Source organism: Scardinius erythrophthalmus, assembly GCF_964197995.2.
Source record: "Scardinius erythrophthalmus genome assembly, chromosome: 3".
In the NCBI taxonomy this organism is placed as follows: domain Eukaryota; kingdom Metazoa; phylum Chordata; class Actinopteri; order Cypriniformes; family Leuciscidae; genus Scardinius; species Scardinius erythrophthalmus.
Window position 1 is genome coordinate 19,470,773 of NC_138223.1, and position 13,911 is coordinate 19,484,683.

The following is a 13,911-nucleotide window of genomic DNA, read 5'->3' on the forward strand; positions in this document are numbered from 1 at the left end:
TTGTCTTTCAGAAAATCTGACCAAAAATATTGATGACTGCACTACACAGACTTACTGTATGTCCTTCCCCCAATACCATAATCAAGTACTGTGACAGCTATAGTACTGTTTTTTTTTTTAAAGGGGATGAGCCTGAAATGACTATTTTTATTGCATCAACACAGAAAAGAAGTGTTCTTGTCAAGCCATTTTCAAGGGGTGCTTAAGCTTTCCACTCAAGTTTGCTATAACATGATTACACACAGCATAAAATGTTGCTTAGTGTAAATCATTAGGTTTTCACCCACAAGTTGTCTGTTGCTGAATCATTAGGGTATGAGTACTGTCCTATCTTTAGCAGCACCTCAAGTTCTCATTCTCAGCCTTTCTATCATAAAATAGATATTATACTATAGCATTTATGATCTGGTGGGTGGAAGGACTGGGACTTCTGGTCAAAGTCTAAAAGCAACTGTCTGAGATCATAATTACAAACACTCTCTGCACGCAAAACTGATTGCGGCTATGATCAAAAAGAGATATCTAAAAATATATCCTCTGAAATTATGACCAAAGTAAATACCTATCAAGTATGACATTTTCTCACAGTATACAGTAGGCTACTGTATATTAGATCTTATACAAAAACAGTTGTCTTTAGATGGTTATTTATATATTCTGCTTCAGCATATGAGTAGGAAATATCAATTTCAGATGTCTACATTCCTTTTGCAAATATTGTAATAATCCAGAGAATTTTGTAATGACATTGAGTCCTACAACAGATGGTACAGTATCCACAGAGCCTTGATCTTAACATCGCAGAGTCAGTCTGGGATTACATGAAGAGACAGAAGCAATTGAGACTTAAGCCTAAATCTACAGAACTGCTGAAACTTCTTTAGGATGCAAACTTCCTTAAAAACTGTGCACACAAGTATATCTAGAATTTGTGCTAATTTAAAGGCAAATGGTGGTCACACCAAATATTGATATGATTTAGTTTATAAAGTTCACTGATATAACAAAAACTATTCAATGTATCCAATTGTTTTTGAACATTCTCACTCTACAGCAATGTTGTAGAGCCTAAAACGTTTGCACAGTGCTGTAAATTCAATATATGTCAAGAAAAAGTAATTTTTTTAATGTTTTGAGACATATAATCAATGTGGGTGGCTGGAGAGAGACCACAAAATAGTCTTTAATTAAAATGTTTAAGATCCTTATAAATGTATATTTATTAAAATGAATGAAAAGAGCTTGATGTGGAACTCAATGTACTATAAAAAATGTGGGGTTGGTATTATTTTTAAAATGTTTTTGAAAGAATTCTCTTATGCTCACCAAGGCAGCATTTATTTGATCAATTATAGTTAGAAATTATTATTGTGAAATATTAGTACAATAAAATAATAATAATAAAAACTAGTATATTTTAAAATGTAATTTATTCCTGTGATGGCAAAGCTGAATTCGGCACCCATGTCTTCAGTGTCATATGATTTCCTTCAGAAATCATTTTAATATGCAATTATTATTATTATATTACACAATATTATGTAATATAATAATTATATTACATAATATTATTATAATATAATATAATATTATTATATTACATTATATTAATTATTATTATTATATTACTTAATCAAACTGATTCAACTGCTGATTCAACAGTAATACTTTTTTCTATTCTTTGATGAATAGAAAGTTTATAAGAAATAGAAATAGAAACCTTTTGTAGCATTGTAAATGTCTTTACTTTTACTTAATCAAATTGACAGAGGTGGAAAGAGTAATAAAATATTCTACTCAAGTAAAAGTACTATTACTACAATTTGTTTTTACTTAAGTACAAGTAAAAGTACCGGTCGAAAAATCTACTCAAGTAAAAGTAAAAAGTAGCTCATTTAAAATGTACTCAGAGTAAAAGTAACTGAGTTACTTTTTTAACAGCGGGGGTGTGGATTGCAACCATCAGTTTGAAGCTCATAAAAGTGCATCTATCCATCATAAAAGTGCATCCATCCATCATAAAAGTGCTCCACACGGCAACGGGGGGTTAATAAAGGCCTTCTGAAACAAAACGTTGAGTTTGTGAAGAAAGATATTCATATTTAAAACTTTCTAAAGTAAAATAACTAGCTTCCGGCCAAACGAACATATGTATTCGACTTAAATCTAAAGCGCAACTTATGCGAGTAATGCGACGTACTGCTGATATTTACGCTACGCCAGGACGCACTACACTACTTCTGACGTCATGAGTTGCATAAGTTGCGTTTAAGGTGTAAGTAGACTGCGTATGGTGTACTTTTTTGAGCTTTAAACTGATGGTTGCAATCCACTGCCATTATAAAGCTCAGAAGCATCAGAGTGTTTATTAATAATATAACTCCGATTGTATTCGTCTGAAAGAAATATAGCCTACACCTAGGATGATTTCAGGGCTGATAAATCATGGGGTAATTTTCATTTTCATTTTAACTACTCATTTAACAACTTATTTTTTATCATTAATAATTTATTAAAATGTTTAAAAACAATAGACTTCTATGAAATGTATTTAATTCAGAAAAATCCTTTTTGTTTTTATGATTTAAAACAAATATATTATCCAAAACGGTGGTAATCAAATAAAAGTTTAACACATTTTTTTATCCTTTTATTTTTTGGCAAAGTGCTGCAAAACAGATTTACTCAATTAAACCATGGACAAAAATCCTTAAATAATGTTTAAATAATCTGTATTATTATTGTTGTTGTTAATATTATTATGAGAAGTACATTCTATTGTAGGCCCACAACAGTTAGGCTATGTCATCATTTCTTCGTAGTTAAACCAAAATTTTGATGGGTTGTAATGAAGTCCTGTTTCAGAGTGTAGGCTATTTGACAAGGTTTTTCTCAAAGGTCATTCTCTCAGAGCAGCTCTGGAGATGTTAATGTTTTCATGTTCTCATATTGTTTGTGAGATGCTGAAAACACTTAGCACGTCGCGTACTTGAGTATGTAGTAGACGAAACGGCTCGTCTCATTCGCACTGATTCACACAGACACGCAGATTATACATTTATATAGCAGTCTCTTGTGCTTTAATATATAGACTACAGACCATGTCGCAATTTGATTTATTTATTGTACAGCTTTACTTTCACAGGGTTGCCAACTTTTGAGTTTAGCTCGGAGTGAGACTTCTCCAACGGGGGGGGGGGGGGGGTTAGAGGAAGAGATATTTCAACGGGGGGGGGGGGTATGGCATCATTTTTAAGTCAAATGTCATGAGCGTGTAAGACATGCTCACGAGCACATTATGTTATTTCACGCGCGCAAAAATGAACCTTCAGCTGGCATGATAAAAGTACTCGCGCACAAATTCAACAACCGAGAGGTGTACAGGTAGCTGCGAGCGAGCGCCTGGCATACTCTCATGCTTGTACAGTGGAATCCTGCTCGCGCGCAGTGGATTTCTGCTCGCGGAGTGCTGTTTTGCTCGCGCAGTGGATTTCTGCTCGCTCAGCTGATTTCTGCTCGCTCGAGTCTACACGACTTTTGACAATTTGGGGGCGGAAACCAAGGAGGGCACTGACCCTCTTATGATTGGTCACTTTCATCATGGAAAATCTTGGGAAATCCTAACCCCGCCCACCTTCTGACGCAGCGCGCGTAACTCAGCTCGCTCTGGTACTCCGGCTATCTCTGTATATTTTAGACAACGAAATATGTGATAAAACACCTTACTAACTATTTTCGTTTTCATTTAAAGAAATCTTAAACATGATAGCCACACACATGTGGTTCATGCAACGCGTATTGATTATATTCACTGCACATAACGTTTGCCTATTAAAAACAAAACTAAATATAAAACACAAACCTGCCTCTTTTCGTTTTAAATATAATATAAAAACATTAAACATTTTAATATGGTCCAGGCAATATGTGCATTTGTACTAAACAACAGATTTTGCAGTAAACAACATTACAGTTTTTAAATTTTTAAATACAATTATTACAATTTAAAATGACAAAACTCAACCCAGTCTCTTTTTGTTAAATTTCAGTTTTATCAATATTAGCCATTATAAAAGTATAAGTAAAAGGTATAAGAAGCTATACAAATAAAGCAAACAATTCAGTCAAACACACAAAGTCAGCGCTCTAGTAAAACCATACAACGGTAAAGTTAAATAGCTTATAAAGTTATGAAACTTCCCCTCAGCCAAAACGATTGGCCACAATGGCCAGGGAATAAATTATAGATTCACGAGACCAAAAATCGCCCGTTAGATATACACAAGACGAATTATATCTCATGTTTAACCACTACAGAGACGCCAGCGAAAGCGGCGAACGTCAGAAAGACTATAACCGAGGAAAGGCTGTTCCAGGCGGGGTACATGAGTGCCGAGCGCCCGGTCATCGTTGTATGGTTAGACAAGAGCGCTGACTTTGTATGTTTGACTGAATTGTTTGCTTTATTTGTAGCTTATAGCTTCTTATACCTTTTACTTATACTTTTATCATGGCTAATATTGATAAAACTGAAATTTAACAAAAAGAGACTGGGTTGAGTTTTGTCATTTTAAATTGTAATAATTGTATTTAAAAATTTAAAAACTGTAATGTTGTTTACTGCAAAATCTGTTGTTTAGTACAAATGCACATATTGCCTGGACCATATTAAAATGTTTAATGTTTTTATATTATATTTAAAACGAAAAGAGGCAGGTTTGTGTTTTATATTTAGTTTTGTTTTTAATAGGCAAACGTTATGTGCAGTGAATATAATCAATACGCGTTGCCTGAACCACATGTGTGTGGCTATCATGTTTAAGATTTCTTTAAATGAAAACGAAAATAGTTAATATGGTGTTTTATCACATATTTCGTTGTCTAAAATATACAGAGATAGCCGGAGTAGCAGAGCGAGCTGAGTTACGCGCGCTGCGTCAGAAGGTGGGCGGGGTTAGGATTTCCCAAGATTTTCCATGATGAAAGTGACCAATCATAAGAGGGTCAGTGCCCTCCTTGGTTTCCGCCCCCAAATTGTCAAAAGTCGTGTAGACTTGAGCGAGCAGAAATCAGCTGAGCGAGCAGAAATCCACTGCGCGAGCAAAACAGCACTCCGCGAGCAGAAATCCACTGCGCGCGAGCAGGATTCCACTGTACAAGCATGAGAGTATGCCAGGCGCTCGCTCGCAGCTACCTGTACACCTCTCGGTTGTTGAATTTGTGCGCGAGTACTTTTATCATGCCAGCTGAAGGTTCATTTTTGCGCGCGTGAAATAACATAATGTGCTCGTGAGCATGTCTTACACGCTCATGACATTTGACTTAAAAATGACGCCATGGGGGGGGGGGGGGTATTTTTATTTAAAGGAATTAATTATAAAAGCGATTTAAGGGAATAAAGAAAAAAAAGCTTATTGTATTAGTGAAATAATTGTAACTATTTGCAAATAATATTTTATTTTTAATTATGCATGCATTCTCTCTAAATTAATCAAAGAAATTATAGCATATTTTCAATTCAAAAAGGATAAATTTAGTAAATAAATAAAAAAAAGTTGAGTAATTCGCGTCACCGGATACTGTCGGTAGTTGAACATTTCTATTGTAAAACAGTCAAATATTAAATGTTTTCCACTTACATTTTGCCAGGCATTCGTTCACTTCTTTAATCATTCTGACATTGAAGAGCTAGACCGCTGAACTTTTAGTCATCCTAACACCAAACAGAGCGGTGCGTAATGGAGCGCATCAGAACAGCATCAAGAATATCAAATACATTGCAGTGAATTTTTTATTTGCATCTTAAGTTTATAGGCAATAATAATGACAGGTTTGCGAAAGTGTAGAACTCGGTGAGCTCGCGCAAAACACATCTTCAGGACAGCGACTCATTTAAACGCCTCTGATTGGCCAATGCGTTCAACAGACATGTCAGTGATTGGCTACAATGCTCAACGCTGCCGTACGCCGTGCGTGCGCTACGGTTATTCTCTGTCTCGCATGCGTGCTCGCTCTAGATTCCGGGAGATTTTAACTAATTTGCGCCATAAATAGTGGTCCATCCAGTAGTTAAGAGCCTGAATTGTTTATAGTAATTCTGAAATTTAGTGCACACGAGTGAAAAAAAAAAAAAAAAAAAAAAAATACAGCACAGAAGAATGTCTAATTTAGCGTGAGATTTCTTTGTTAAGCGTGAGAGCGTGAGATTGAGGCTGAATGCGTGACTGTCACGCCAGATGCGTGAGAGTTGGCAACCCTGCTTTCATGTGTTTTACGTGACGTCTGCGTTACTGTAGGCTAAATTCCATTTTCATGATAATGAAACTCCGGGATTCCCTCTGCATCACAGAAATCATTCGGCCTTAACTTATAAACGGTTACGGGACATATCTTAATCTGCACGGAGGGATGGTGTTCCCGAACACGTTCTATGTGTTTCCTTCTTTTGCAGCCAATTTGCGTCCACAATTTTTGCAAAATGAATAGGCTATGCTCGAGCCTCGAGGACAACCACGCGTTCGTTTTTCTATATCCAAAGTATCCCCATACTTACCAGGGGTTTGCCTCACGTGTGTGTGTAAAGAATCTGTGTTGTCCGTCTCCATATTTTTTGTGGTTTTTGCGTGTCTGTTCTCCCGCCCTTCAATCAATCAATGCTGAGCACGAGCGCGCGCGCTGTTTTACCCATAGTAGGCTAGTTCATTTTTTTAATAATGTGTTTTTTTTTTTTTTTTTTTTTACTCAGTAACGGATATGTTTTAAAATGTAGCGAATTACAATACTTTAAACAAAACATACTTAAGTAAAAGTAAAATTACAGATTTTAAAAACTACTTAAAAAAGTAGAAATACACAAAAAAACTACTCAATTACAGTAACGCGAGTAAATGTAATTCGTTACTTTCCACCTCTGCAAATTGATACATATTTGCTTAATAAAAGTATTTAAAAAATATTACGTACCCCAGACTTTTGAATAGTAGTGTAGGTGTTTCCAATAAAATTTTAAACTACAAACATGATTTCATTAGTCATGCCAAGTACAATTGTGCCAGGCTACAGTTTCACACAAGGAGCCAAAGCAGTGAGCAGAGTGATTTGGCTCTTTTGCAACACTGTTGTCTTTGTCTCAACAAAAAGCCTTAGTATGGTCTCTGTTTTGAGAGTGAGTGTGTGAGTTGTTGTGATAGTAACTGAGTGTTTCTTCTGACATTGTGATCCCTACAATGATTTATTTGTTGAGAAACAGCTTCATTCAACAACTTCTTTTTGATTGCACTTGTTTGAATTTTTTATTCTTGCTTGTTTGTAATTGTTCACCCAAAAATTAAAACAAATTTGATGGTGATAATAATGTGATAATAATAGAGATAATAACAAAATAATGGTCAATGGTTAACAAGTTTGGTCGCAACATTCTACAAAATATCTCATTTTTTTGTAGAAGAAGGTAAGTCATGCAGGTTTGAAACAACATGAGGGTGAGCAAATCATGACAGGTTTTTTATTTCTGGGTTAACTAACACTGACTTAAATCTTTTTTTCTTACAAATAATAGTGGCATATTTTTATCACCATCATCAAACTGGCTGCAGTACAATTTCTTGAAAAGGAGCATAATAATAAATACCTGTAGGATGCATGTCCCAACAGCTGTGTGCTCTTTGACGGTTACATTATAGAACTGTTGTTGGAATATAGGTTTATTGTCATTGACATCCACCACGTGGATGGTCACAGTGGCCGTGGAGGACAGGGAAGGAGAACCACCATCGGAAGCCACCACTAAGAACCTCAGTTCCATCTCTCGCTCATGGTCTAGGCCTGCAGCAGTAGTAATGAGACCTGATGTTGGATCTATGTTGAACAGATGCTCCTGCTCTGATTGTACAATAGAGTAGGTGATTCCAGAATCCACTCCTAGATCTCTGTCCATGGCCTTGACTTGGAAGAGAGCTGTTCCCTCAAGCACATCCTCAGAAATGCTCTCCTCATAGATGTTTTGATCAAAAATGGGTGGATTGTCATTCAGATCTGTTATCTGAACCTGAAATGTTATCTCACTGCTCAGAGGAGGAGAGCCGAAATCTGTGGCAGTCACAGTGAGTTCATACAAGTCCTTTACCTCTCGGTCCAGAGGGCCATCCACACAGAGAACGTAAAGAAAATCATCAGTGGATTTGAGGGAGAACATCCCATCCTCACCTTGGAGAAGAACATCAATCTTCTTGATATCTCCTAAATCTGGATCTGAGACTGCAATCCTGGCAACATAGTCTCCGGGTCTCGCTCCCTCGGATACTTCAGGTGCTCCGGCCTCATTTAGGAACAGGACGCTAATATTTGGGTGGTTGTCATTGACATCCAGCACTTTAATACTTACAAATGTGCTGGAGGATTCAGGTTGAATCCCAGAATCCCATGCTGTCACAATGAGCTCAAAGAATGACTGGTTTTCATAGTCCAAAACCTTATTTACACTAATGATACCTGAGGAAATATCAATAATGAAAAACTCATTTGGATCACTTTGACGGCGGTTTATCTCATAGGTGACTCGACCATTGCTGCCAAGATCTGGGTCTGTAGCAAATACCTGGCAGACTGGTGCCATCAACGGGGTGCTTTCCAATAAGACAGCATGATACTCTGACTGATTGAACACAGGCTGGTTGTCATTTTCATCAAGTACAGTAATATGTACTTGCAACTGGCCTGTTTTGGATGGTACACCACCATCAAATGCCTCAATTGTGAAATTGTAGAAGTCTGTAGTTTCTCTATCTATTCTTGCTTGCAGAATAAGGTCTAAATTGGACATACCAGCTCCACTACTGCGGATCTCCACTTTAAAAAGTTTCCTCATGTCTCCATCTGTAATTCTGTAGCCCTGGGTGCCATAATCACCCATATCCTGATCCTGAGCTCCTTCCAACTCAAAACGGCTTCCTGCAGGGCTTAATTCAGACACATTCAAATGGATTGTTTTTACAGGGAATAGAGGGGAATGATCGTTCACGTCCTTCACCTCGATGCTTACTTTAATAACCTCTCCTGTTAAAGCGGCGGCCGCGAACTCGTACTTATCTGTGCGCTCTCGATCCAACACCACGGCGGTGGAGATGATCCCGGAGTCTCCATCGATCTCAAAGTCTCTGAACACATCTGAATCTTTGCTCTCAGATATAAAGAATCCAGAAATTTGGGTTTGCGCCGGCAGTCCAACACTTAAATCCCCGACAATAGTATTTGCAGGTAAACCTTCCTCTATGGAGAGACTGAGATTGAACACCTGCTGCGCGCAACCGTCCTCACAAAATAATGTAAATAAGAGAAACAGGAGTAGAGTCCTTACGTAAAACTCCATCTTCATGTGAAAACATCAGAAGGCTATAAGTTTGTTACATTCATTGTAACGAGGAAACAACGTCTTCGCACTCTAGCTTCGGGCTGAAGTTCACTCTCCAAACCGCTCTTCTTCAGGGGCGAATGCTCGTCCGTGTCTTTCCAGCCATCACTCTTCTTCCGCTACGTGTATGTATAGGTTCAATATAGAATCACCTTCTCCTGGTGAAGTAGGGCTGAACGCGGCACATGAGAAGAAGATCAGCATGAAGTGTCTTATGTCGAGCGGCACGCGCGCCTGAATACTCTCCCTGTCACGTGACGCGCAGTATCTTGAAGCAGGTGCAAAAGACCGACCTCCTGCCATTTAGATTTTTATAATTCCATGATTGTTATATTATATTATATTATATTATATTATATTATATTATATTATATTATATTATATTATATTATATTATATTATATTATATTATATTATATTATATTATATTATATTATATTATATTATAGAAAATTAACCATGGTAAATTTTCGTATGATGATTTATTGAATCATCCAAGATATTTTAGGCAAATAAATTTACACCATTTTTAGTTGTTATAGGAAAAATCATTATTGTAAGATCCCAGTTGCCTGTTCACAATTAAATATAAATAGCATAGACTCAAAAAGGAACTTTCACTGTTACTGAATATCTTGTCCATGTTACTCAGCAAAACAAGAAATGTACTCTCACCTTCAACTGCTTTTATTTCCAGTGTTTATTTTTCTCTTTATTTCCAAGTTTTTTTATTCTGATAGATATTTGAAGCTAACAAGATGTACTTCCCCTGTTTTTGCATAGTTGTTTTTAAGGTGGTTGTTTTCATTCTGCTGTCTAGCTGTCGCCCCGGGGAAAGGGGCTGTGACGTGAAGTAACAGAGGAGACAATAGCACGTAAAACTGGTCCTTTATTGAACAATACGAGAAACCAGACTCAGAAGGTGTAGGAAGAAAACAAGAACAGTCTCAGTCAATTGCAGGCAGGTCTCACGATCACACTCAGCATCAGAGGGAAGAAACTCAGGAACGGATGTGTTGGCAGCGCAGACTTGCGTGGGCAACTCGAAGATGCATGGTCAGATGAGTGAGGTGAAATCCCAGTGAAGACGAGACGTGAAGACAAACTGCAACGAAGAATGCAGTTCCCTAGTGCCCTGAGTGAACTAGGGAGCTGAGCTCTGCTGGAAAGTGAACCTTGAGGGCCAGAGTTGAGAATCCCTGGTTTAGTACGTTACTAGACAATGTACCCCGCTCATAACAATTGAAGGCTTTTTAAGATCTTTTTTAAGACCTGAACATATAAAATTAATACCCTCAAAAGGTATTAATTTCATATGTTCAGGCCTTAAAAAATATCTTATAAGCCTTACATTTGATTTTTAAAACCCTGCAGATTCCTTTTAGGCTGGGTGTGGTGGGCCTAGAGAGCCCCAAGTGGTGTGGTGGACGGAGTGATAGACAAGAAATGTCAAAAGATGTCAAAAGATGTCAAGATGTGCTACCCATTTTACATCATTTTTAAGGTGTTCAGTCTGATAGATATGTCAGATGTTCTACACCTCTATATCTTTAATAAAATGTTATGCTATATATTATATTAAAATAGAAAAAATATATACTGGCAACCCAACTGATAAATACGTATTTATTAGGATCCGTAAAAGAAAGGTATTTAGTGATATATTTGGAGATCACAGATTTCTTTCCATATTAAACTCTGGAGATACTGTAAGTGTGCAATGGTTGTAAAAATGAACATTTATTTTTGTGAACCTATTGAACTATTTACTGATGGCAAACTATGAGACCAATAAAACAATAAGACCTATGAGAAAAGCAAGTGGACAACATTAGTATAACAGCCTTCCTTGGTCACTTATATTGATATAAATGGCTGATCATTTAGAACTTGCTGTAACCCTCTTGCATCAGAAATATTTTTGTATATTTTCTCAGAGTTTTCTGTTTTTCATGTTTACCAAGTTTGAACATAGTGTTCACAATAAATAGGCTTATTATTAGTCATTATGGACCACTCCCCAAAATATTGCTGAATGATTAAATGTAATTCATGTTAATGTAAAGGGATAGTTCACCCAAAAATGAAAATTCTGTCATAATATACTCAGCCTCAAGTTGTTCCAAACCTGTAGGAATTTATTTATTCTGCTGAACAGAAAAGATATATTTTGAAGAATATTTGTACCCAAACAGTCGGTGGGACCCATTGACTTCCACAGCATTTTTTCTCTCTCTCCATACTATGGAAGAAGTCAATGGGGCCCATCAACTGTTTGGTTACCAATATTCTTCAAAATATCTTATTTTGTGTTCAGCAGAAGAAAGAAATTCATACAGGTTTGGAACACCGACTTTTTTTTAAATAGATCTGAAGTTAACCCTCTATGATACAAAATATGATATCAATGAAGAAAAAAAATATTATTTGTAATATTTTTCCTGCTTAAAATTGGACACATTTTCATTATTTTTACATTTATTTATTAAACGTTTGTGGCCTCAAGGCAACATTGTACCAGACCAAACAAATTGAAACATTTGACATTTTCATGCAGAAAAAAGAAATATATTTATTAAAAATATCAATTTCTTGAACCAAACACTTGAATAAAACAGATGTTGCCTGCTTTGGCCATCGTATACCATCGTGGAACACAAGTATTACCAAACCATCATATCATCAAGTTATCATATCAAACATTAAAATCAGTGTTGTTTCATGGTAAAACATTAAAAATCACCATAACCTCCTCCTAATATTATCCTTATGTAGCGGGTCAGGCGGTGAGTTTGGGAAGTGTACCTTTAAAGGGACACTTCACCCATTTGCATTAAGCTTTGCATTGTTAGAAATCCAGTCATACTATTGAATGGTCATGCAACATTTTTTCATTTTCCCCCGAGACGAGACAAATCTGTATTTACCTCTTTACACTTCCTCCTACAATGACGCAAAAATCGTCATTTTGCGTCATTGTAGGAGGAAGTGTAAGAGGGGGGGATTTCTGTTAAGACTACAAGCACTAGATCCACCCTTTCAAACCCGCCCATAGGGGGTTGGACCTAATGCGCTAACAGACCTATCACAGATCAGTGCGAGTGCGTTTGATTTCAACGGCAGAAACCTGCAGAAAACAGGGACGAAGAAAGCTGAGTAGTAGGGGTTACCATACTCTATTTCCCGGACATGTCCAGCCGTCGAGATCGACAAAAATATCCGGGATTCAGCTTTTGCTTTCTGCGGTCGCCATCCATTGTTTACATGCTCACCTTTTGTTTCAATCTAACTGAATTCATTCCGATTGGTGAATCTGAATGTAATGTTTACATGAATGCTAAACAAGTGATCGGTTGATTTGCGTTTTAACATTGCTAAGAAAATACCCGCACCTCCGTGAGAGATAGCCCATAAGACCGGTGCATCTCACAGGCGCGCTCATCAGTAATCACAGTAATACAGGGAGCAGGACGAGGCTAGCGCCGCGGGAGAAAGACGCGAGGCCGGTGGCGTGATCGGTTGAAAGACGCGAGGCCGGTGGCGTGATCGGTTGATGTGTGTTTTACCATTGCTAAGAAAATACCTGCTCCTCCGTGCGAGATACGAGAACAGTGCCTCACAGGTGTCGGTCGTCAGTAATCACGCCACCGGCCTCGCGCCGTTCTCCCGCGCCCCTCAGCCTCGTCCTGCTCGCCACAGTAAACATGATGAACGGCAACTGTAGAACGCAAAAGCCGAATCCCGTACATTTTGGGCAAACTCGTCACGGAGACTCACTCGTAGCCTAGCATTGCCTTGATGGTTTTGTTTTCAACTGCGTACGCTGTCTTACCGGTAGGCGTGGCTTGGGAGTGGCCTTGTAGGGCAGTGAAGCAAGTGCATTCTGGGAGTTGTTGTCTTTCATCCACATAAGCCAAAAATAAATTTTCTGGCTTTTCTCAGTCTAGAAAGCTCCAAATTCAAAAATAATTTCACATTTCTTCTACATAAATGACCCACTTTCAATACACATTCATGTCTCCACGGGTGAAATGACCCTTTAAGGTTTGCTGATTATTGGGATCAGGTGGCGTAAGTGACATGTCCCTTTAAATGTGGGGAGATATGAACAGAAAAATGGTGCGGTGGGAGTGAAGAGTGAGTCTCTTGGTGTATCGGTTGTGCGACGGGAGAAATTTCGTGCCTAATTGAGGTTGTACCGCGAATGTGAATGTAAGATTAAACGCAAAATATATATTACAAGTTTGTGTGTCTGTCGTTGTATTTCTGTGAATGGCATTTTACACATTTGTGTCTACTTGTCTGCAGCTTCAGATTCAGAATACAGGTTTGTGACTATTGTCTGCGAGTGCAAATTTCAACATTCAACTTCAGATTTTTATTTTACAGGTTTTCACATTGGAGCTGTGAGTGTAAATGTTCATGTACAAGTACGAATATTTATTGTACAAGTTCTCAAATTCACATTTACATGCTCTCGAGTTTTGCTACTGTTTTACCTT

The 13,911-nt window shown here is 37.5% G+C and overlaps 1 protein-coding gene across 1 annotated transcript in view; it reads right to left on the reverse strand.

Annotated features, from left to right (window-relative positions):
• dchs2 (dachsous cadherin-related 2) overlaps positions 1-9,373 on the reverse strand; it is a gene marked incomplete at both ends in the record, with an annotated part of 57,885 nt that extends 48,512 nt beyond the window's left edge. The window contains one exon of the mRNA XM_081360681.1: positions 7,631-9,373. Coding sequence (XP_081216807.1) covers positions 7,631-9,373 — 1,743 coding nt within the window. The remainder of the gene's footprint in view (positions 1-7,630) is intronic.
• Between the last annotated feature and the right edge of the window lie 4,538 nt (positions 9,374-13,911).